The following is a 26,514-nucleotide window of genomic DNA, read 5'->3' as shown; positions in this document are numbered from 1 at the left end:
AATCATTCCAATGTCGAAATCATCATCCTTCTCTTCATCATCAGCCTGTTCATTAGACATAAAAAAGACTAGATTCGTCAAATATTACATGAACGCTTTATTCCATTTTCATAGTCCTTTTGTTGTAAACTTTGTAAGCTTTACTATGACTAGAATAACCAACAAATACTCCTTCATTACTACGAGCATCAAATTTACCTAGGTTGTTTTTGCCATTGTTGTGAACAAAGCATTTAATACCAAAGCATTTTAAATGTGAGATGTTAGACTTTCTTCCTCGTAGTAATTCATAAGGTGTTTCGTTAATTATTTTCCTAATCATGACTCGGTTGTAGATGTAACAAGATGTTTACGGCCTCAGCCCAAAAGTTCTTTGGTACTTTAGAGCTAATGATCATAGTCCTAGCCATGTTTTCAAGAGTTCGATTCATTCGTTCCACAACCCCATTTTTTTGAGGGGTTCTTGCGGCCGAAAAATTATGGCTAATACCATGATCATTACAATAGTCCTCAAATGATGAATTCTCAAATTCGGTTCCATGGTCGGATCTTAAGGATGCAAGTTTTAGACCAAATTTGTTTTGAACCATTTTAACCCAAATTAAGAATTCATCAATTGCTTGGTCTTTGGAACTTAAGAAAAGTAGCCAAACATATCTTGAAAGGTCATCTACAATCACACAAATATAGCGACTTTTACCCTTGCTAACAATACGCATGGGTCCACATAAATCAATGTGAACAAGTTCAAGGACATGAGAAGTGCTAACACAATTTTTGGATTTAAAGGAGCATTTAACTTGTTTACCTCTAACACAATCATCACAAAGTGATTTAAACTCAAACTTCATGTTAGGCATGCCATCTAATAGGTCAAGTTTCTTGAAAGTATTAAGGGTTTTAGCATTAACATGACCCAACCTTTTATGCCAAAGCAAAGGGTTATTTTTGTGAACACTCATACATGATAAAGTTTGACCCGACAATGAGCATAGGTTAGTCATGTACACATCTTTGACACGCTTACCTTCAAGAATTAACTCTCTAGTTTTACCATCAAGTATTCTACATATACTAGCATGGAATTAAACAATGTTACCTCAATCACACAATTGTGAAATGCTTAGAAGATTGTGTTTCAAACCTTTGACAAGCAACACTTTGTCGACACATAGTGACTTTGACTTACCAACTTTTCCAATACCATTGATTTCACCTCGTTTGTTGTCACCAAAAGTCACCATGCCACCTTTGTAGGCTTCTAGCGAGAGGAATTGGTTTTCTTCTCCCGTCATGTGACGAGAGCATCCACTATCTAAGTACCAATTGCATGCCTCCCACTAATGCCTATACAAGATAAACAGTTAGTTTGGGAACCCAAACAAGTTTGGGTCCCTTCTTGACACTAGCTTGTTTCACCAAGTCTTTCTTGATCCATACCTTTTTAGCTAATTTAGTGTTCTTTTCTAGGTCACGTTTTCTCTTTTCACAATTGTTAAGCTCATGACCAGTATTACCACAGTAGTTGCAAATAACAAAATTAGGAAGTCCAGCGTACTTTCGTCTTCTAAAATCAGTTTTGCTTGGGTCTTGGTTTCGGATGCAACAGTGCGTGCTACTGTTGCATTTGAAACCAAGTTCAGCATTCTTTGCAAGCTTTTCATACTCTTGGGACTGTTTTAGAGGAAATTTTAAAACATTCTGACTTCCTTCCCATTTTAGTTGAAACATCTTAGCCTCATCTAGCTCTTTGGTTAATGTATCAATTTTAGCAAGATGATTAAGATTTAGTTGACCTACTTTGTCGAAAGCGTGTTTAGCATGTCTTACTTCATCACTAAGCAATAAACCAATTTGCTCAAGTTGCTTGTTATCTCTTTTACACAAAGTGAGGTCAGCTAGCAGAAAGTCACGTTCCTTAATTAGCGAGGACACATGTTTTGTGAGAGTCTCAATTTCCCTTTTAGACTCGGATGCAACAGTTGCATCATCTGTTGCATGGATTTGTTCAGCCATTTTCAGAGTTTCAATTTGAACAAGAAGGTCATCGTTTGATTTTTGCACTCGATCTAAAGCACTTTTAACATGACTTGACTCGTCGTTCAACATTTCAGCAATTTTGACAAGATCATCTTTTTGAATTTCGCATGTTGCAAGATCAATCAAGAGTTGGTCACGTTCTTTTGTTAGTGAGGACACGGTTTGACGAGGGACTCATCTCCTTTGTTAGACACGGATGCAACAAATGCGGTGCTCTGTTGCATGCGTTTCATCAATCCTTTTAGCAAGAAACAAATTCTGTTTTCGGAGCTTTTTAATCTCCTTTTCAAGACTCAATGATGTACTAGGTTGATCAACCTCATTTAGACATTCTTTCAAACCAGCATTTTCTTCGGCTATGTCTTCAATTTCAGTTTGCATAGCCTCTAATTTATTGTTTTGGACACGACACTTATCAATGAATTGGTCTAAGAGGAGACAAACTTTGTCTTTAGAGAAAGATCGAACCTTTTTCTTGAGCTTATTTACCTCATTGTCCAATCAATGAGTTCACGGAGTGAGCCATAAGACATTTGACATTTTGTTTCTTTGTTGACTTTGGAACATCATTGATTGATTGAGAAGAGATGCACATTTTGGCGTCTAATTCTTCCTCAAGGACATCGTCCTCATCGAAATCGGACATGCCCCAAATGGTCACATTACTTCATTCTTGTATTCTCTTTTAGCAAAATCACGCTTTTCTTTAGATTTGATGTCATTCCACTTAGGACATTCTTTTATTTGGTGACCGTTGTCACCACATTTGAAGCAACCCATAGTGGAACTAGATCTTCTTTTGGGAAAACGTCTTTTGCTAGTATAGTTATTTGACCTTTGTGAGTTTCGACCATTAATCATGCCAACAATGTTTTTGGTGAACATTGCAAACTCATCATCTTCATCCTCCTCATCACTTGAGAGAGCATTGAGAGCGAGTCCTTTCTCTTTAGAGCTTTCACTAGAGCGCTTCATGAGAGTTAACTCATGAGCCATGAGTGAGCCTATAAGTTCATCAAGGGACAACAAGGAAAGGTTTTTAGCTTCCTCAATAGCGGTAACCTTCGGTTACCATTTTTCAGATAGGCTACGAAGGATTTTACAGACTAAATCCTCGGATTCAAAGTTTCTACCTAGACTCTTGAGGTCATTAACAATACTAGAGAAGCGTGAAGACAAACTATTAATTGACTCATCTCTTCCCATGTTGAACGTCTCATATTGTTGCATGAGAAGATCAACACGGTACTTTTTGACTTGTGACGTTCCCTCATAAGCAAGATTAAGGGTGTCCCAAATTTCTTTTGCCGAGTCACATCCGGATATCCGGTTAATCTCTTGTTCACCGATGCCATATTGAAGGATGGACATGGCTTTAGAGTTTTTCTCGACTTTCCTATAATCGGCTTCAACATATTTGTCCTCACTTTTGAGGGACTTAGTGCCATCGGCATTAGTCATCTCAATTTTGAGGGGACCCTTTTGAATGATCAACCAACATTCGTAGTCCGCACTTTTGACATAGTGCTCCATGCGGTGTTTCCACCAAGCATAGTTTTCCCCCTTAAAGATGGGAAACTTAGTATGTTTTGAATCGTCCATAACTATAGGATCAACTCTTTGGTTTTAACCAATATCAAGAGCACGAGGCTCTGATACCAATTGAAGAGTTAAGAACGATAAACACCTAAGAGGGGGAGGGGGTGAATTAGGTGTACCTTTTAAAAATTTTCTCGTTTACTTGGTTAATGACTAACACAAGTAAGATCTATTAGGTACGAGTTTGAGAAACTTAATGGATTGTAAGTTCACAAACGGTGCAGTCTGTCTATGCAACAATGATGATGAATTTGCACAAAGACTGCAACGAGATAGGTAGATAAAAATGCAAAGGATAAACGAATGTAAAAGTAAATAAACAAACAAGACGATGTTTTAAAAATTGGTTCACTCCTACTCCGAGCCTACGTCCAACCGTTATTTTATTGCTTGTTTAGAAATTTACTCAAACTTAACTAAACCCCTTACAATGAAAATAACTCGCCAACCTACTCCGGTTGCAATTGCTTGAAGCTACTCCGCTTCAAGACTTTCCCTTGCTCAAAGCTACTCCGCTTCAAGACTTAAAGTTCTATCTCAACGGTTTACAGAGTCAGAATCTCAGTGGTTCACTTAAGAACATGGAGATTACAATTAAGACCTAAATACGAGAATCATTGAACATATTCTTTATGCAACAGTTAAGCGAACTGATACTTGGAGATTTTACAGCTTTGAAAAACAAGTGAAGACTTTTGAAAACAGAAAACGGTTTTGCAAATATTTAAAGAACAAAGCTTAAAATGCTGAAATGATTTTGCAAATGTTTTACAATGAGTGTTCTGAAAAGTCTTGCAATAAATGAAAAATAAAGTGGATATTTATAGAGAAAGGTAGTGTGTAAGAGAAGAATCTTAACACTACATTAATCTAATATCCACAAGTTTGTAGTATGCATTTTCATTTAAAAAATATAAAAGAACAACTAGGTTTGAGAGGCTCAAGGTGGTTGCATTTTTTCAAAGCAAATGAGTGTTTCCCATAAAATATGGGAACTCACAATTTCGCCACAAATGGAAAAAGCATAAGACCTATTTTTAGCATGAAAAACAACTTGCACAAATGGGATTGACATCTTTTAAATTATTGTGCAAGCATATTCTTTTTGGTCTTTTTGTTCTTCAGATTTGGAAGATGGTATCTTTTAGAAAACAATAAAGCTTTTTGGAAAGAATTTAAACACTTGTAAATTTTCCGAAATTCTCCATACGTTGGTACCAGAAACCCTGGTGCAACAGTCACAGAAATTGTTGTACGGATTTGCAATCACTTATGCATAAAGAGGATATGTTTAACTACCTCGTTTACAACATTCATTTTAGGCAATGGGCTTTATTGTCTTGCCTTCATCTTGATCATCTTGTTACGTTGATTAGCTTGTGGACTCTTTGATTGATCATCAATAGCTTCAATTTTTCTAAACAATTTAACTAAGAGGCAAATAATTAAATAACAAATGAAACTTGGCATCATCAACCAAATGTGTTCTAACAATACGTGAAGAGGACGATAGGTTGATGATTCCGTTTGTGCAAATAATTAGAGATGTGCATGCCAAAGTAAAGAGATGGAGATTGATAATGGTTTTGGACTAAGAAAGATGATGAATGGGATAAGTGTATAAGGGACCGAGGGTTAAGAGAATGACGGCATCGTAAAATGCGGTGGTTAAACAATTTAGAGTGAATGACAGCAGAGTAAACATCATAAATAATTAGGGTTAAGCAAAGTGAATGGTGAGCGGGGAAATTTTCATTGAGAAAGTGACATGTGTACAAATTAATGTATAGTGGTTCCTCTATTATACTTTTACTAGTATTGGTGCCCGGCTTCGCCCGGGCTACCTCTACTTACCATTAAATTTTTTTTTTGCATAATCCATAAATTTATCATTAATATATTTTTTATAACATATCCTAAAATTACGATGAAATAAATTTTGAGACAAATTCACTATTCCCGCTATTAATATTTTACTCTTATTAATGAAACAATAGTAATAACATTTCACTATTTGCCCGTAATCATTGTTACTTTCACTACTCCCGCCGTAATTATTGTTACTGTCAATACTACTGCATTAATATTGATAATTTCACTACTCCCGCCGTAATTATTGTTACTTTCACTATTGCCGCATTAATATTGATTATTTCACTACTCCCGTTGTTGTTTATACCACTCTCACTAATCTCGTTGATAATATTGTTACTTTTACTATTCAAATGAGTGATTACTATCATATAACTATATCCAATGTTACTACAATTCTTTTCTTTACTGGCGAAATTACTTTTACTACTTAGGCATGCAATTTTAAGAGGATTATATATTTATATAAATATATTACATATATGCATTAAATCAAATCGAAAGAATTATGCAATATTATACATTATGGAATCTAACTTGAATTATTTATAACCTACTTATTATATTTTTGTATGTTAAATAATTAACATCTCTATACATCTAATAAACTATAAAGTTTAATAAAATTGTATAGATTTTAAATTTAATATATAATTTTATGATGATAATAATTAATACCATAAGTGTGCTTGTTTATACTAATTAATTATTTTATTTTAAGGAAATTGACCATCTTCTAGTCTTCTATAAATATTTAGGAAAATTATCGGGAATCTTCCTTCTTTTAATCTCCTTGAAATTGACCATCTTAATTAATTACTAGTTTTCTTGCCCGTGCGTTGCACGGATATTAAAATAATGTGTGATAAAGTTCACAATAAAATGGAATATAGACATATAGTACATCGTTCATATCTAAGCTTTTATGTATCCCGCATGACCAACAAATAATTCCCGTTAACATAATATTGACATAAGAATAAAAGAGTGTCTGATTAATAAAATACTTTTTTTAGGAAAATAAAACCAATATGAAGTTTATATATATGATACTTGGACTGATAGTTTTTAGAATTTGTTCATTAATACTGTTTGTTTTTCAATTGGTCAAGTAAAACAATAATATCTACTCTGCATAATTAACTCATTGATGCAACAAATATCCTTTTTTCGAATAACAACCATAATTTAACCATAATTTAATCATTGCTGGATCAAATTGTAATTATGTAAAAACATTTAGAGGTAGTTAGAATGTTATATCTCCTGATCAAACTATATAAGTGCATTTGAATGTGAACCAAATTCCAACGCTGGACTACATGGCTATGGCTGCTTATGACCCCCCGATAGCAATAGTCTTGGCCCCCATCTTCTCATTTGAAACAAAATCTTTCACGCGGACTCCTATTTTTCTTCCATATTCACACAAATGATCTAAAACAATCTCATCCCTTGAAATATCGATCCTTGTCTCCGTAACTTATATCAAATTTATCCAACCAAGTGAAAAACTAAACCCCTACTTCTAGAAAAATCCACGGTCCAATGGAAACTAACCCTTGCTCTCGACAATGTTGTTAGAATTAAGATTTTACTTTAATTTGGATTGATGGGGTCAAGATTAAGTTTATCAGTATGATGTTTTGAGGTTTTTTGTTATTATTCATGTTACCTATATGTTTTAATGCAAGCGATATTTTGCTGATAAATAACCTTATTTATTATCACTATTCCCGTTAAACTCATCACCCTCCACAAATGCACACTCCCTCCACCCCCCTAATTTACCCGCAAAATAAAACATCAATCACTCTGATTAGTTCTTACTAATTGAAACAACCTCCAATCCACTACCACTATCACTATCTTTCTGCCACGTTTTACATCTAAGAAACATAAATCACATTCACCTCCATGAAACACCAATCTTTACTCCAGATGATATGGGTCCTCGTCTCCCTTATCGAAGACAATTTATTTCTCCTTCAACAAAGAAAAGTTTAAGAAGCAATCTTCCCTCGCTCTTATCTTTCTCCCTTTCCCTTCCTAGTCTTTTTCTCGTCCTCTCCCCTACCTCCATTCCATATACTCAAACAAAGTGTTTTGGTACTATATTTGTAAACTGAATAAGTTTGAATATTATATATATATACATGAACTTTGCTATTTATTTCATTTTGCATAAACAAATCTTACTACCTCCATCTCATTTTATTGTCATTTTTTCTTCAAATTTTATTATCTCATAATTATTATTCTCTTTCTAGATCTAGTAAGGAAAAACTTTAGTCAACCAACTCGTCGCAATCAACCGCATTCCCACTCGAAACAACCTTTAGCCCACTACTTAATCCCTTCTGTTCACACATAAAACGGTCTAAAATGCGAAGCTTTCATCCCTCTCTTGAAAAGTCCATCTAACTAACAAAAAACTAACCGCTACTTTCTGAACTTCATCATTTTTACATCCCGTAAAGATTAAGTTGAACATGACAAAAAAAATGCATAAACTTAGGTTTTGTTTTATAACAACAGATTGAACATTTTTTTTTAGCATTTTGAGAGTTTTTAAACTATTTAAATAACAAATGTATTATTTTGAATGTTGATCATCGACATATTGAAATAGTAGATTGTGGTGTAATTTCCTGTTTTACATTATGACCTTTAATTAGTATATTATAAGAAAATAAAAATTGAGTTTTTTTTTTATCTCTGAGGAAATTAAAGATTAAACTTTATCATATTTATAAATAATATTCTTCACTTAAAATATATAAATTTAACCAAGCTCAAATAAGTTAGCTAAAAGTTATAAATCACAAATTGTACGAAGCAGTATAATCATTTTTTTTTATTAGTATGAAATAAATGTCATAAACTTCATGAGAATATTAATGCGGTAGAGAACTATAGAAGAGTTGGCAAGTACGTGACCCCCTTTTAGGTTTAAATATTTTCATTTATTTTTATATTTTTGCCTAAAGGTGGTTAAAACATCGTATTATGCATGACGAATATGTCTCACACTTCCCCAATTCATATCTTTCCCTAAATTATAGTGATGATGTGCTCAATTTACACAAAAAAATATATATAGCATCATCAACAATAATTAGTTTGCTCCATATAATTGAATAATACCGTTTTTTATGCATGTAAATTTGTCAGAACAAAAGCTTGAGAGAGACGGTCTTCACTATATTAAGAAAAGACTACTCTTACCCTTTTATGTGTTGTTCATGACTTTTTTTTAATGTTGATCGTTGCTTGAATTGAATCTTAACTTTATACATATTTCTATAATAAGTGTATCTAATTTACCTTCAAGCCTCATTCAAATTTATTTTATTACTCGTGGTACCATTTTTACTTTAAATTGTAAAACAATCGCACAATAAAGTTTTTCAAAATATTTACTCATTTGTCATAATATGATATTTCGATTCGCAAATTAGAAGCAGCTTTCTTTATCTTTTAATACACCTTGAAAAATAGATATCAAACTTTGTACTTATCAATAATTTGTGAATATCTTATTTAGATTTTGAATAATATACTTTTATATAATGACAAATGAATGTAAATAATATAATAATAAATTATCAATAGAAGTTGAAGTGTGTTGTGAGGGAAATAACTTTAAAATTAGTAGGAGAAATACATATGACATTTGAAAATTAAACTACGTATTATGTATAATTAAATATGACATTAGCAATAACAAAAGACGTAGGAGCATATTTCAGCGTTCATTTTACTCTTTACATGAGTAAATTCCATGTAGAAAGTATTATGCAGGCACATTTGTCACAACCCAGTTCGCCCTAGGGCCTTTTAGCCTCATAATACCTCATTTTTTTAATCGAAAGTTGTTATATAATTGGATATTATAAATATATCAAAGGTTTTTTTTTCTTTCTAATTTAATAAAAAGTGAACAAATACTAATGAATAATTTTTTTAGAATTAATAAATTGTAGATAATTAATTTATTTCCTGTTTCTAATAATAAAATTGTAAAATAATTAATTAATTCTCATTTTTAATAGGAAAATCATATTCCTAATTATAATAGAAAAATTTTAAATAATTATTATCTCATAATTCTAATAGTATAATTAGGAAAAAAAGTCTTAATAAATTGTTAATTTATTTCCTATTTCTAATAGGAAAATGGTAAAATAATTAATTAATTCTCATTTCTAATAGGAAAATTATGTTCCTAATTATAATAGAAAAATTGTAAATAATTAATTGTCTCCTAATTCTAATTCTAATAGTATAATTAGAAAAAAAAAGCCTCCTTTAGTTATATATATTGATTGATTGATTGATTTTATTTTAAGGAAATTAACCATCTTAATTAATTATTTTATTTTAAGAAAATTGAGCATGTTTAAGGAAATTGACCATGTTTTAGTCTCTTACAAATGTTTAGGAAAATTATCAAGCTTCTATATAATTTAATTTTAACCCAAACTATATAATATTTGCATTGCGATCCCTTAATCGGGTCCATCACACGGTGCTATTGATTTAAAACTATATAGTATAATTAATTTGTATAACTTTCTTTAATTACATTGAAGTCCCTTGGTTTCTGGATTTAATATATAGTATTGATATATATTTTACAGCGACTTCTTGCCTACAATGTCCATCACCACATTATTAAATGACATTCATACTCAATCTTACTTTTAGCCCGTCTAGGGGAATCCGTACATCTTTATCATATGCCTGGAGTATCTCTCCAAGCTACTTCACCAAGTATATGATGCCAATTTGTGGTCACCTTTGGCTCTTGGTAGAGGTAAGCTTCACATTTCCCACCTGCTCTTAGTTGATGAAGTTCTTCTTTTAGGAGAAACTGATTCAGAGACTCTTCTTTCCTTGAAGAATGTAATTAGTATGTTTTATGAAACTTCTGGCCAGAACATCAATAAGAATAAAAGTAAACTTTTTTGATTTCTTTCTTTGAATTGAGACCGTGAACATTCAATTATCCACCTCTAACCTTTGTTCACTCTCTTGGTTTTCCCTTATCCATAAAAGCCTTCTAAAAACACTAGAAATTCCATCTTGGATAAACTTAGAGGAAAGCTTGCCTCTTGGAAGACAAACTGCCTCTCCAAAGCTGATCTTCTTTGCCTCATTAATTTTACGTTGAGCACGATTTCCAACTATTACATGCATGCATGTCTTGTTTATCCGATCCCTCTCTAAATCCTTCTTAGCCACCCTTGATCATATAAAACCATGAACAAATTTTTTTAGGACGACACAAACGAGAAAAAGAAAATTCATCTCATGTCTTGGGATCTTGTCTCTACCCCTCCTGCCTTAGGAGTTCTGAGGATAAAGAGGAATAAAGAACTTGATAATGCTAATATGATCAAACTTTGTTGAAAACTTCTATCCTCTAATTCTTCTATTGCTTTTACAGTTATTAAGGTAATATATCTTTGCCGTAGAACTAACCCTATGAGCTTTAGAAATGGATCCCATATATGGGAAAGTCGAGGGAAAGGATGGTCTCCTTTTAAAGAAAGTATTGTCTGCTCTATTAGGGTTGGTCGGCCTTCAAACCTTTGTTATGACAACTAGTGTAGCTCCCGTGCTATAGCACGGTTTTTTTAGATGGAAATGTAAGAAAAATTAACAATTAAACTATTAGTATTTTTCTATTTTCAATTATACAGCATATATTTATGTCTACTTTTATTGTGTACAAAATCAGAATATCATTAAAATGAATTGGGGGAGTAGTTAATTAGAGAAATATACTAAGTACGGTAAATAGTAGTTAGCGACGTAGGCGGTAAACCTAGGCGGAAAAACTTTGAGATTTGTTATTTTTTTTTTAGTAAAAAGGGGATATCAAGTGATTCTCTAAAATAATAATTATTGCATTATTGAAAAATTTAACAACTTTTAATTTATAATTTAATACTAACTTTATTTAATTTTAATGAAAAAATAATAATTAAGAATTTAATAAAAAGATTTAGAGTTATAATTATTAAAACATATTTATTGAAAAGATAATTTTATGATACTTATTTCCTAATTTAGGTATATGCTTTTTGGAGGGAAAATTAAGAGAATTTTTATTCTCTTAGTAGTAGGGGGATAGTAGTAGGGGGATTGGTTGGGAACTGGTTGTCTTAGATATTATTAATCAACCCTATTCATTGTAACGAGGAGAAAGTGATGGTGCGAGATTATTGCTGAGGTTTATGGAATATATTAACACGCTTTCCTTTCCTTTGACCTCCCTCCTAACATCTTCCTTCTCCTTAATTGCACTACTGACTTCTCCTCTAATCTTCTGGACACTCTTCTGTAGTTTAGTCCAAGAGGCGAGTTTAATTAAAAACAATGAGACATTATGACTAACAACTAAATTAGGCTGAACTTGGTTGCTGGCGTTGATAGTTATGAGCAAACGAGTGATTGGCGGAGACAGAGATGAGACTGAATTGCGATGCTGGTGTTGTCGTAAATGAAGGTCGCACCTGGTTGGTCGTTTCCTGATGGTCGAACTGGTGGTTACGATCACAGACGTGGTTAATGGTGATGATTAGTGGTGAATCGAATCGAATTTCGATTCCAGGCACCAAATTGAAGATGGAGAGGGTGGTGTGTAACACCCCATTTATCCATGAGCTTTTATCAAGACATTCCCAGATAAATAAAGGCGTTACCATCTCGGTTGCCCGAGGTAATGAATATCAAAAGTAAACCTAACAAAGGTACTTTAATAAAACTACAATCTAACTGGCAATAATGCCTTATTACAAATCTTAAACCAAGACAGGTCAACCGACCTCATGCCTAGGTCGATCGACCCCCCAACCCAAAGCTCAGCGAAATACGCTACAATTAGTATAAAATCTCGGGTATTACAGTCTTCCCTCCTTAAAATAATCTTCGTCCCAAATTAAAGTTCACGCATCCTACTAAAAATGACACCTGTATTATCCCACATTACGCATGACTGCATAAGACGTAACCTAAATTCATTTATCATATAAAACTTAACATCATTTAAACCTGAACATTCACTCATAACATGGAATTATCACACAAATCTATACTATATATTAATTTCAAAAATCAAAGGACTTCAATGTAATTAAGTAAATCTATACAAATTAATTATACTATATATTTTTTAATCGCTAGCGCTGTGTGATGGACCTAAACAAGGGACTTCAATGTAAATATTATATAGTTTTGGTTGAAATATAAATTTAGAGAACACAAGAATATGGTGAGTTTTCTTAAATAAACATGCCCCACTTATGGTATTAATTAGTATAAAGATGTTAATTATTTAACATACACAAATATAATATAAAGTCGTTATATTTTGGAAACTATTAAAAGGTAAATAAGTCATTTTAGATTTCCAAAAAATATAATACTCCCATAATTCATTAGATTTGTAATTTAATTAGTAAATAATAATGATTGCTCTTAAATAATATTCTAATCTAATATTTCATATTTATTTAAGTATATAACTTTAATACAACTATATAATCAATCATCAACTAATATGATAGTAACCACCCATGTGAGTAGTAAAAACAACAATAATAGCAACAGTAGTGAAAGTCATACTATCAGCAACGGGAGTAGTGAAATTAACAGTAATAGAAAGAAAAAATAATGACGGCGGGAGTAGTGAAAGTAGTAGTAGTCACAACATATGCAATGAAAGTAACAATAGAAACAACGGAGAGAGTATGAAAAATTAATTAACAATTCGATTTTAGAAAAATATTAATTTATTTAAATATATGAGTTTGACAAAACTAACGGATTAACCGTAAAAATAGTAGGAGTAGTTAAAGAAACAACCGTAACCGAAAAGGTAGTGAACGTAATAGTATTAACAGAGAATGTAGTGAAAGTAATAATATTAACAGCGGGATTGGTGAACGTGTCTCATAATTTGTTGATTAATTTTACATCTCATCATAATTTTAAGATATAAATTGTAAATGTATGTGTTAACCAAATTTAACGAATCATATTTCATAGAAAATAAATTTTAAATGGTTGATAAAGGTAGCCTGCGCGTAGCCGGGCATTTCTCATATAGCAAAACCAATCAATTAACCAATCATTTAACGGTCATAGGGTACGTAGTAGAAAAATAATAACACAAGGTAACAGAAATGCAGTAGTGTCATATGGTGTGTAGTGACTGGTGGTCAAGTTTGGTGATGGGAAGCGAGATGCTGGTTAATTGGTGAACAAAAGGTGAAACTTGTTGGCGTTAATGAAGGCGTGGTGGTACTAAGGTTGAATTGGTTGCTTCTGAGTAGCAGCGGTGGTGGCCAAATCGGGCTGATGTTTGTGATACATGACCGATGGTTAGAGATGACGGACATGAGAGGTTGAAGGTGGTCAGAAACGTGGATGTAGAAATTGTTGGGTTTGTGCCTTGATTCTGTTAACCGCCGCTTCGAATAACTATGCGGGAGTCTTATCCGTATCTGTTATTGGGCTAGGTCTGTCTTGGGCCTTTATTAGGTCATTCTGTATTAGGTCTTAGAGAGTATTATATAAACTCTCTAAACCTCTACCTAGCAGTTATGCTTATCATACCGTCTGAATTTGTAATCTGAAAACTCCTCACATATCAATAAAACTCTCTCCCTTCTGCCCCGTGGACGTAGCTAACACACCGTTAGTGAACCACGTAAATCTATGTGTTTGTCTCTTTATTGTTTTTATCAGTTCTTTCTTGCATCCGTTATAACAGAAATAATGGAGTGGGAGAGAGTGTGTTAATGGTTGGATGAAAGATAGTAAGTGACATTGGAGTAAACACAATGCTATTGTTGTATAGATTGCTGATGTATAATTAGATGAAGACATTATGATTAACAACTAACTTAAACAAAAACCCACTTAGAACCAGCACATCCCACCATAAACCCATTTTAACCCAAAACCACCACCAACCATACCCCATAAGAACTGCCAACAACACCTCACCGTCATTGACACTCCTACTTCCCCAACTTCACCCTTTCCTATCAACTCTTAAATAACTCTTCTCAGCCCCGAAATATCCTCCCCCACTCTAAAAAAAACACCGGATATTTCACGGATGGATGAGTCTTTTTTTTAGGATTAAGGATTATGTTGAATAAGGTTTTGCCTAAGTGAGATTAGCGGGGTGGAGGTCGTCGACGGGCTGAGCCCTGTCGGTGGTACGAGTGATGAAGGTATATCTTGGTGTTGGTGATCGATGGTGGTGGTTATGTGGTGGATGGGAATAGGGTATCTCCAGCGGCGGAGCTATAATTCAAGCTTAGGGGGGCGAAAAATTTTAGAGGGGGCGAAATGGTAATGATATAAGGTACACTTGAAAGTTTTAACTAAATGTTCTGAAAATTTCATCCGTCGGAGGGGGGGCACTGCTAGCCCCCTAGCTCCACCATTAGGTATCTCATACCCTAAGGGGTGAGGGGGATGAAAATGGGCGAATGAAAGTGTAATCAAAACTAAAAAAATGGATAAAATGAATGAAAAATCGAGCTAACCAAACATCATGTAAAGGACAGACCCCCTTTTTTTAAAAAGTCCCTAATACTAAGCACTCCCTCAGTATAAATAAAATAACTCTTAACTTTATTTAATTCCAGTCAAGCTATATGGGTTCGTGCTTGTACATATCACATAAAATTCTCATAAATGCTTATTTGAATTTTTTATTACTTAACCTAGAGTATCAGGGCCTTAAGAGTTATGCAAAGAGGTAATTGAGTTAATTAGGTTGGAAGCGGTGAGTACCCTATGGTTCGAGCCTCTCTTGCCATAATGTCTTTTTTTTTTCTTTTTCTTTTTCTTAACTTTATCTTGAACTAGGTAGTATCCCGCGCTTCGCGCGGCCTGTTTGAAAATTTTATTATTATAATTGAAGAAAAATAATATAATTTATATATGACATTTAATATCTTTACTTATAAATAAAAATAAATTAAATTTCTCAACTCTTATTTTCTTAGGTTTAACTTCAATATTTTAAAATAAAATACATACAGTTTTAATTATATCCAATACTCCCTCCATTATTCTTTATATGTCGTTTTAGGTGAATAAAAGTTTTACTCTTTAAATGTCGCTTTACATTTCCTATGGACTCTCTCTCTTATTGGAATTGTAAATTAATTATGGGTTCTTAATTACATCCTATGCAAAACTTTTTTTAATTGGTTTACAATAAAGAAATGCACTATGAGTTGTAAAATTCCAACCAATTTGCTCACTCCAAAGCTCTATTTAAATGCTTGATTAATGTCATTATCACACTTAATCCATTTTCTTAATAATTGTGCTTTTTCCTAAAACGACATATAATGAATAATGGAGTGGGTAAGTGATAGTTCTATTCATGATAAACGTTATTATATAAATAATTTTGTGACTTATCAAATATCATATTAATTAAATTAAATGTATTCGAATAATGCATCAATCAACATTAAATTCTTAAGTTAGATCATTTCACGATACGTTACGCTCCAAATCAATTAATATTATTGGTTCAAATCGATGTGAATATAATTTGATGCATTTTTCAATTTTTAACATATAACGTGTGATATTTATGTATCAAACATATAGGGTCAAAGCCCAACTTTCGAATGTTTTGATTGTATATGTGCATATGCTTTGTGTCAAACAACATATTTATAAGACATTTGCACCTTTTGTTTTTTGAAACAACTACATATAAAATAGGGTTAATTGATAAACAAACCAATATAATGACCCTTTTTCATAATCAGTACCAACATAATCAATAATTAGTAATCACTAATCAGTGCCAAAATATTAACTTTTTTTTCTACGATAGAGATCAAGTCGCCTGAAAATCCCATCCTTACCTATTCGAAAAAAGTCCAAAAAGCCATCATTCATGTACAAATCTCCACTCGTCATCACATTATTTAAAACCTCTTAAATCACAAATGTATTTAATTTGTCTAATATAATTTTTTCATTATCACATCATAAAAACTTATTTCTTAGTAGTTATTTTTAAGTTTTGTTTTTAATAAACATAATGATTCTTCCAAAAATAAAAGTATTATAACTTTCTCAAATTGTTTTTTTTTAAGAATATGTAACGCATTGTGAGACACTCACATTAATCATCTATACATATCAAAATATTTCAATAAATATAATGGATAGTATACTCAATTTAAAGTATTTTTCGCAATAAAGGTAATGATGTACTTCCTCCTATTCATTTTAACCTCCCCCTTTCAAAAGGGCACGCAAATTAAGGGTAGGATTATTTGATTGTAAAGTATTGTGGTGGTGTAAGGTAATTGGAGAGAGGGAATGTATTATTGTGGGGTAAGATGATTAAAATAAGTATAGTTGTGGGGTAAGGTGATTAAAATAAGATAAAGTATGAGTATTGTGGCGTATTGTTGTGGGGTAAGGTGATTAAAATAAGTATAAAACTTTACTAAATAAGGAAAGGGGGAGAGTTATATGAATAGATGAAAAAGGAAAGGGGGAAGGTTAAAATGAATAGGAGGGAGTACATTTTATAATTTTTATCAATATTTTTTTTATATAAATTTAAAATCAAAGCACCGTAATTGTTATATGTAATTTTTATAATACATTTATTAAACTCTAATTAATACTTTACTAAAATTTATGTAACATTTATTATGTTTATATTTAATGTTCAGCTCTAATTAATATTTGTATTTAATGCTGGATTGACACGTGTCGCATCCACATCGTTTCAACTCAGTTTTATATATATATATATATATATATATATATATATATACTAGATTTAATGTCCGGGCAATGCCCGGGCTAATTTGTAATATCTTATGATTATGTTGTAGTAATACTCTAAGGTCTTGTTCTTTTGCACTCAATTTTGTTGAACTGAACATATAGACGTTGAATTGAACTTATAAGAGCTCGACTGAACTTACATGAGCTTAACTTATAGAAAAATAGGTATGAATTAAGCTTTACTTTTCTATTTCACTAAATTGAATTAAATAAAGTGAACATTCAAATGGTTTTAACCTGACTATATGTGAAAAAAATAGAAAAAAATGACACATCATTTGTTATGTATAATAGACTATTAAATACCTTTAATCTAGTTTTGATTTGATATCATAAGTCTCATGCATCTTACTAACACGACGAAATTTTTTGTGTTTGCTTTGAATATGGATGTAATTACATAGTGAATGATTAAATAGACTTTAATAGAGGAAGTTGGAACCGTAAAGATTTAAGCTTACGTAAAGTTTAGTTGAACTCTTTTACAACTCAACCTTCTAAAACTGAAAATCCGTTGCGTACGGAAAGACTATTTCTTTAACATAATTGCCTTGACATGGAGTATTTTGTTGTTTAGTAATTTTAGTTTTATTATATTACTCCCTCCATCTCAGTCTTATTTATTTGTCTATTTTATTTTGAGTGTTTCACTTAATTTTTTGTCTTTTTATTTTAGGAATAAATGACCAAGACGGGGAGAGTGTCATATACTATTACTATTGTGAGATTCTCATGTACAAATAAAATACTATCTTGAAAGTCATCTCGTGTAATCTGTAGTATAGTAATAATCAATAATAGTTTGAAATTAAGTAGGAGATTGGTTATTATAGCTTAAAACTAAACTCGCAATATTTCTTATTGTTAAGAGTACCTGTATTTGGGGCTAAGATCCCTTTTACAGACATTAGAAATTTAGAATACGCTGTTAATTAGACCATTAATCTTTAACCCTTATATACTTGAAGCATATGCCGTTGATTTATTTCTTTGTTATTGCTAGAGTAAAACATCTTGATAGTAGTAGCCTTTGTAGCCGATTTGTCTTATCAAAAATAACTTGTTACTTGTTCTTCGTCACGGGCTCACGGGTTTGTTGAATGATCACATAATTAAGTAGATAACCTACAAAATACCCAAATAAAATAGTACAAAAATTATAGGAAAACTATATATACAAATTTTAGGAATCTTTTTATCATATACCCTATGAAAAATTCACAAGCTTCAATTATTAGTGACATCATTATAGAGAGCAATTGTACTGTCCGATATTCACACCACATATAACTCCTGCCATCACAATTACCAAAATAATGTAAGCCAAGTAACATTCATTCATGCAGTAAGTGAATTTTTTACCTTGCTATACAATCTTGTCATAACGCTTTTGTCAATTTTTTTTTTTTGGAGAAAAGGATCATAAATAAAAAAAATCATAAAGTGTTAGATTACATCAAGGTGGCGGGTCGGGGGAAAGAGGCGCGCAGGCCAAAACAAAGTCCGTAGTACAAAGTTCAACAACAAAAGGAGGGGCAAGTGCCCACTCAAAACAGCCTAAAGCAGGGCTAGAGTCATGGACGGAATGGTGAGCAAGAGCATCCGCCACACGGTTGGCCGTTCTTTTCTCAAAAACCAGCTTCAAATAGGGAGAGTCCTACAAAAGAGCCCTACACTCAAAAATAATATTAGCAAGGGGGCCGCACGGGTCATTAGGCTGAAGAATAGAGCAAACAGTATCAAGGCAATCAGAGGCGACCAAGACATTGATCCCAAGAACACTAGCACGTAAAATCCCATCTCGGATGGCGCGGACCTCACAGAGGAAAGGGCAAGTACCAGGGAACCGGGTAGACCAACCAAGCACCCAAGACCCATGACAATTTCTAATGAGACACCCCAGGCTGGCAAGACAAGAAGAGGGGGAAAGGGCCGCGTCACGTTGGCTTTAAGCCAACCAAGCGGCGGAAGGGCCCAGCTAATAGGATAGCTAAAGGCATCAAGAGAAATGGTACTGGTACAGGGGGCGGCAGGGGTGCGGGTATTGGCAAGGGTCCAGGCAGAGGATTGAGAGATGATAGAAGAGTTGAAGGAAGGGGAGACCAGAGAGGTAGGTGTGGAAAAGGTTAGGTCACAGCGTCTTAGCCAAAGGCGCCAAATAGAGAAAGAGAAGAGGGTATTCCAGCAAGGAGAAGGGGATGTGCAGTTCTCAAAAATCCAGTGGTGGAGGTCAGAGGTGAAGAAGGAAGGGGGAACACTAAGAGAGGTCCAGGTATCTAGAGCAAGGCTGCAGTCGCGAAGGACATGAAAGGAAGTCTCAGGGATCGAAGGGCTGTGACACAGAGAACAAGACGGGCTCGGAAGGATATTTCTCGCGAAGAGGGAGACTTTGTGAGGGAGTTTGTTCCACCAAACAAGCCAAATGAAGAACTTTATCTTAGGTTGAGTATGGAGGTCCCAAATCCAAGTCAGATTAGGAGGGGGAGAGCTGAGAGGATGTGCGGGGGAGGCGGGTAGGCTAGAAAGGGAAAGGTAGGCTTCACTAGTAGAGAACTTGCCTTTGGGGGCAAGGGAGGTGGTGAGAAGATCAGGCCTAAGAGAGGAAGGGATATGGAGGAAAAGGATATTGAGGGCAACGTGGTCGGGGAGGTCAAAATCGAGGGAGTCAAGAGACCAACTTCCGTTAGAGATGATGGAGCTCAATCTCGCAGTGGAAGAGGCGAGACTTAAGGGTCCCGAGATAATGGCTCTGAGCGGGCCGGGGCACAACCAAGGGTCGTCCCACAGACGAATGGAAGAACCATCTCCGATGGACCAAGAAAGACGCGTTTTGAGAAAGTTCCACCCAATGCCCACATTTTTCCAAATGTGTGAGCCATAGGAGAAGGAGCGAGGGGAGGGAAAGAGATATTTGCTATGGAGAGCTTTTGCAGCGAGGGAGGATTTATCAAGAAGGATCTTCCAGCTTAATTTAGTAGAAAGGGTATCATTCATGGGTTTGGCGGCCTTGATGCCAAGGCCCCCCAGAGAGAGGGGGAGGGTGAAGAGGTCCCAGTTAGCAAGGTGAAAAGTCCTAGAAGATTGGCTAGACCAGGGGAAACTTCGAGTGATTTTGTCGATGTTGTTAAGGATGGAAGTGGGGAGGCGAATGCATTGCATTGAATGGCAAGGAATAGCATTAAGAGTAGATTTGATGAGGCAGATTCTGCCAGCACGGGAGATGAAGTGGGATTTACAAGTGACTAACTTGGATTGAATGTTATCAATGATGAAGTGAAGGTCAGCCTTCTTTGGTTTTTTTCCCAGGAGGGGAAAGCCAAGGTAGGTGCCAAGGTTATTGGTTTTCTTGATACCAAGGGCCTCTTCAAAGAGGGTGATATCCGAAGATGGGGTGTGCCTGGAGAAAATGATTTTGCTCTTAAGGCAATTGATTTTTTGTCCCGAGGTGGTGCAAAAGGAAAGGATAGTGTCTTGGAGGGCACATAGATTTCTTTCTGAGGACCTTCTGAAGACAAGGATATCATCAGCGAAGAGGAGATGAGAGAAGGAGGCGCCCCCTTTCCCAAGGGGATAAGGGGTCCACTCATTCTCAGAGCAAGACAGGTGGATGAGACGGGAAAGGGCTTCCATACAAATGATGAAGAGATAGGGAGAGAGGGGATCACCTTGGCGAATTCCCCGAGAGGGGAGAAAACTGTCAAGGGAAGAGCCATTGAGGGTCACGTGGGCGGAGGTTGTGGAAATGCAGCTCATGATGAGGGAGATAGTGTCATGGTCAATGTTGACCGCGATAAGGCAGGTCCTGATAAAGTCCCATTCCAGTCTATCAAAGGCTTTTTCAAGGTCGAGTCTGAGAGCAAACCAGCCAGTTTTGCTCTTGGAGAAGTGCATAGAGTGGAGAATCTCCGAGGCAATGATGAAATTGGTGTCAGTTCCTCTCCCAGGAATGGAGCTTCCCTGGTTAGGGGAGATCAAGTTATGCATGTGGGGCTTGAGGTTGTTGACAATGATTTTGGTAATAATCTTGTAGGTGGTGTTGCAGAGGCTGATGAGTCGAAAGTTAGAGATTGTTTGGGGAGAAGGGATTTTTGGAATTAGGGAGATATAAGTCTTGTTAATGGAGGGGGGAACAGTCTTTGTTGAAAAAATGTTTTTAATGAAGGGAATAAAATCAGGGTTGATGATGTCCCAACATCTTTTAAAGAAGCCCGCGTGGAAACCGTTAGGTCCAGGGGCCTTGTTTGAGCCGAGGGAGAAGAGGGCATCATGAATTTCCTCGTTGGTGGGAACAAGGAAGGTCGTAGAAAAGGAGGTCCCGTTGGGTGGGGACCGGGGAAGGGAAGTAAGGTGGACAAAATCCTTTCCAGATGGAAAAGGATTATTAAAGTGGTGAGTAATGTGAGTGTTGAGAGCGTCATGACCAGAAATGACGGCACCCACATCATTGGTCAGGGAGAGGATGCGGTTGAAGCTCCTACGAAGGGTAACAGATTTTTGGAAGAAGGAGGTGTTGCGATCACCGTCCGTAAGCCAATTTATGCGAGACCTATCCTGCCAATAGAGGTGCTCAAAATCAAGAATGCGACTCAGGTCGCGGGTGAGAGTGTCATTAAGGTTAAGGAGAAAGTTAGAGGTGGGGTTGGAGCAAAGCTCTCTTTGGACCCCAAGGAGGCGGTATGAAAGATGGCCTCTCTTCCTAAGAAGGCTACTGAAGGTCACGGCTGCCCAATCACGGAGGGTAAGGCTGAGGTTGGTAATTTTTGTCGGGGGCAACCACTAAGGGAGGGCCAGGTAGTGGAGACGAGAGGGAAGAAGGAAGGCTCACATAACCAGAAGTTTTCAAATTTGAAGGGCTTGGTCACGGGGTGAGGGGGAAGGCAAGTTTTGAGAATGATGGGACAATGGTCGGAGGAGAGGCGGGTCAAGTGATAATTATGAGAATTGGGGTAATGGTCAAGCCACAACTGATTCACCCAAACCCGGTCAAGCCTTTCCAAGATGGGGTTAATACGACGTCTATTGGTCCAAGTGAACTTGGGTCCAGAGAACCCAATGTCAATAAGGTCGCAGGAGTCCAGAGCAGATTTAAACAAGTCGACTCTATTTTGCCTAATGCCCCGACCCCCAAGCTTCTCGGCAGAGCAAGTCACTTCATTGAAATCCCCAACACAAACCCAACATCCCCAAGCTTTTGTCAATTTATATCTCCAAAACCTGCTACATAAAACAAATTAAACAATTAGTTCTCAATTTGCATGTAAATAACACAATCAAACACTAAACAAATTAAACAATTAGTTCTCAATTTGCAAGTAAATAACACAACCAAGCAGTAAACAAATTAAACAATTAGTCACATCGTTGGTATGTATATTATGAAGCATTATACAAAACCAATGAACGATATAAGATATAACTAGTTATATTGGTTGAATGTTGCTTAAAAGTTTATAATTACTGATCTTTTTAGCCTGTGGTAGAATTCTTGAATAGATACTATCCCTATAATTTATCGTGATAATATTTTTAAAAGCTTCATTAATCACTTATCTATCTATTGCTTATTATATTATAAAATTAAGTAGTTCGTAATAGTTGAAGACTCTCTAATATGCTCGGACTGTTTCGTAAAAGTTGAACGGTCTGTAATCATTCGAAAAAAGTTTCCCTTTATTAATATAGATAGATAGATATAAGATTGATGCTTCTCCTAATCTTCTTCCGTAGATAAAAAAAAGTCTTCCTTTAGATAAGAAAAACTTTCACAAAAGTTTATCATTATTAAAGAAGATAACGTACAAATAAAAGAATCATGGTCAAAGTGTTATCTTAAAGACTAAATATATAGAAGCAATGAATAAATTAAGTTAGACGATTAGATTCTATTTGGACGTAATTTCAAGCACAAGTATGTAAATTTTGCATATTGACTTGAATATTTGGTTTGTTCTCTTAAAGTGTTCGAGTGTCAAATGAGCTTGGTTCGCATCATCCGAGGGCAGTCAAATACAGTGTTCATGTGGCAGTGTCACACTCTCTAATTGTTGGACTTCTCTGCTTTGGACTCATCTTCGGTACAAAGAATTATTTTGCTGTTATTTACACAGATAGTGTTATACTACAACAAGCAGTTTCCAATATAGCTTGGCTTCTTGGCTTGAGCATGCTTCTTAATAGCGTTCAATTTATTATAACAGGTACTCCGACCCACTATTTCTGGCTTTATTCTCTTCATTAGCTTCTTCGTACAAATTAAATTAAATCCTCTCTAAGTCTTTCGGTTTTTTTTTTAAGGGTTTTAATTAATATCAAGTCAAGTTGTGAGTTATAGTTCTATATGTTTGGGAATTGGGATTAACATACGATTTTGAGATGAATAATGGTTTCATGGTTTTATAATATCTAAATATCAGTTAATATCATTGTAAATATTCAGGTGTTGCAATAGGAGGAGGATGGCAAGCCGTTGTGGCATATATTAACCTGGGTTCTTATTATTGCTTTGGAATTCCTCTCGGATACTTACTTGGTTACGTCTTCAAACTGGGAATAACGGTATCTCACTATATATATTGCCCTTCTTTTCTTTATCACTTTCTGTTTATTAAGTATTATTAATTCATTTATGAAATGTTTAAACGTTGTTGAAAATAGGGTATTTGGGGAGGTATGATTAGTGGAACAGCTGTGCAAACGTTGATTTTGTTGTTTATTCTTTGTCGGACTAACTGGAATACTGAGGTGGGTTCCTTCTTGCCACTATTTTTTCATTTGAATTGATCAGAAGCATCATTATTACTCATAAGTTGAACAATCTTCTTCAGATAATTAATAAATTTACGTAGTTGCTCATTCATAGACGCATTTTACTCTTTCACGGACTTTTTGTCATTTATTTTCCATATCTTACCCTTCCAAAAAAAACACTATCTAGTTCTCTTTCTCACAAGATTAATCAAATCCGTCAAATTAATCAACTATGGACGCTAGTTCTCATGTCGATTAAGTTATAATTAGTATTTACTTTTTATTTACCTTTTGAACGTTGTTACGGGTAGATTAAACTATTTAGACCAATGAAATTAGGGTTTGCAAAAATAATTGTCAATTGAAAATTTATGGTCGGAATCTTTACCCATTCGACTACCCGCATGTTTTCCTTCATCATTCCTCTTGCACTGTGTGCTTCTTTTACTAGAAGCAAAGAGAGGACCTGGCTACGCCTCTGGCATATGAAGCAATTGTTTTTACAATGTTGAAAATCAATTTACTCGTCCAAAATTAGTAAATTTTTGGTTTCAAGCAATGCCCTTTCACTTTTCTGGGTTCTAATGTAATTAAACAACCTAATTATACTTCAAGTTTGAGAATTCTGTCGAATTGTCGCAAAATATGATGAATATTACTGTAATTTCGATTCGCACGCCGGTAAATTCTCGTCTTTGATTATCAATTGAATTGGAATGAAGAGAAAATGAAAAATAAATAAAAAGGGTATAATTGTCATTTACGTCCATGAAAAAGTAAAACTCGTCCATGAATGAGCACCACCCTAAATTTAATGGGTAAATCCCTTTCAATTTTTTTTGTTTTTTTTATTCATTCACAAGAGTTATGAATCTATCATTATTTTCTTTTTAAGGAAAGTGCCCGAAGGCTTTACTCAATTAATAAACGATCAAACAATACAGCAGCATTCGCAGAAGGTGGTAAAACAACCTCTCACCTAGTACAACCAACGACTCTAGGAATCACATGTGCTAAAGCATGTGCCACACAGTTATTGACACGACTCGTATGTAACCAAAAAATAGATTGAAACTTAGAACTCAACTCGACAATGTCTTCAACAACTTGTGAGAAGATGCTCCTGCCATGCTTCCCGCCCTTAATCGCTTCGATAACTTCCAAACAATCGCTTTCCAACTCGACACGATCAACTCCACGACGAAGAGCTTCCTCCATCCCATCCAAAACCGTAATGGCCTCAGCAATATGGATCTCCCAAGACTGATCCCTGACCACCGTTCCACCCCACAACACCTCGCCTCTGCGATTTCGACACACCATACCCGTTGCTACACCCTCACCTTCCTTCACCCGAGCATCAACATTTATCTTAACAAAAGCATCCCTCGCTGGACGCCACCCCTCACCGGCCTCCTTATCACCCACAGTCGTTCCCCTCCTCCTCCGTAACCCCACTTACACATCCACCTCTCCTCCTATCCCCTCATGAATGACATCTCTAGCTCATCTCACCACAGCCTCAGGCTCCACCACGACCTCATCAAAGATCACCTTATTCCGATGCTCCCAAATTGCCCAACACCCGACCATCATCTTCACCCGTTCCTCCTCACTCATTTCCCTCCAGCAACACTCCACCCATTCTTTTACATCACCCACATCGCCTTCTGTCACGCCCTCCATTTCCAACCCGTCCCATACCCATTTCGCCGCCTCACAATCCCGAAACAAATGAAGACTCGACTCAGCATAAGAATGACAAAAAGAACAGAAAGAATACTCACCTCCTACTCGAGTAGCGACGTTAGCTTTCGTGGCCAATGCTTCACTACACAATTGCCAGAAAAGAGCTTTACCCGGGGCCAAATCGAAGCTTTCCAGAGCCGATTCCAAATCCATTTTTCCCTCTCCCAATTCGATGAACCCGCCATATCCCCGACATCTCCTGCTAGTCGCTTATATGCACTTCGAACCAACTAAACGTCATCCTTCTCATACCCCCAATACCATATATCCCGCTGACTATTCGGACTCACCCTTATGTTCAAAATCCGCTCCCTTTCGAAGGGCAAGAAGAGGTCCCTGGGCTTTCCATCATCCCAACCCGCCCCATTTGGCCGCAACAGCTCCACAACCAACATCCCCTCATTCCCGTGTGGACAAGGCGAGATAACCTGACCTGTATGAGTGCTTGGAATCCATGCGTGCCCCCATATCTTAGTTTCACCTCCATCCCCTATTCTCCGTCTAAGCCCACTCTCCATAACTCCTCGTGCTTCAATAATGCTTCGCCACGTATAGCTAGGATTATGACCCAGTGAGGCATTCATAAATTCACCATCCGGGAAATACTTTGCCTTCATTATTCGGGTCCAAAGACTACCCGGACTC

The 26,514-nt window shown here is 35.4% G+C and overlaps 1 protein-coding gene across 2 annotated transcripts in view; it reads left to right on the top strand.

Annotated features, from left to right (window-relative positions):
- The window catches only part of LOC141616750 (protein DETOXIFICATION 35-like), a 138,393-nt gene that overhangs the window by 98,190 nt on the left and 13,689 nt on the right, over positions 1-26,514 (top strand). For both annotated transcript variants that reach the window (XR_012531024.1, XM_074433881.1), the window contains exons 4-6: positions 23,332-23,570; positions 23,810-23,928; positions 24,028-24,114. Coding sequence is in view for 1 of the 2 variants with exons in the window: in XM_074433881.1 (XP_074289982.1) it covers positions 23,332-23,570; positions 23,810-23,928; positions 24,028-24,114 (445 nt within the window). In the remaining variant the exon portion in view is untranslated. The remainder of the gene's footprint in view (positions 1-23,331; positions 23,571-23,809; positions 23,929-24,027; positions 24,115-26,514) is intronic.

This window comes from Silene latifolia, chromosome X (genome assembly GCF_048544455.1).
Source record: "Silene latifolia isolate original U9 population chromosome X, ASM4854445v1, whole genome shotgun sequence".
NCBI classification, from domain to species: Eukaryota; Viridiplantae; Streptophyta; class Magnoliopsida; order Caryophyllales; family Caryophyllaceae; genus Silene; species Silene latifolia.
This window is presented reverse-complemented; position numbering and strand designations above follow the sequence as displayed.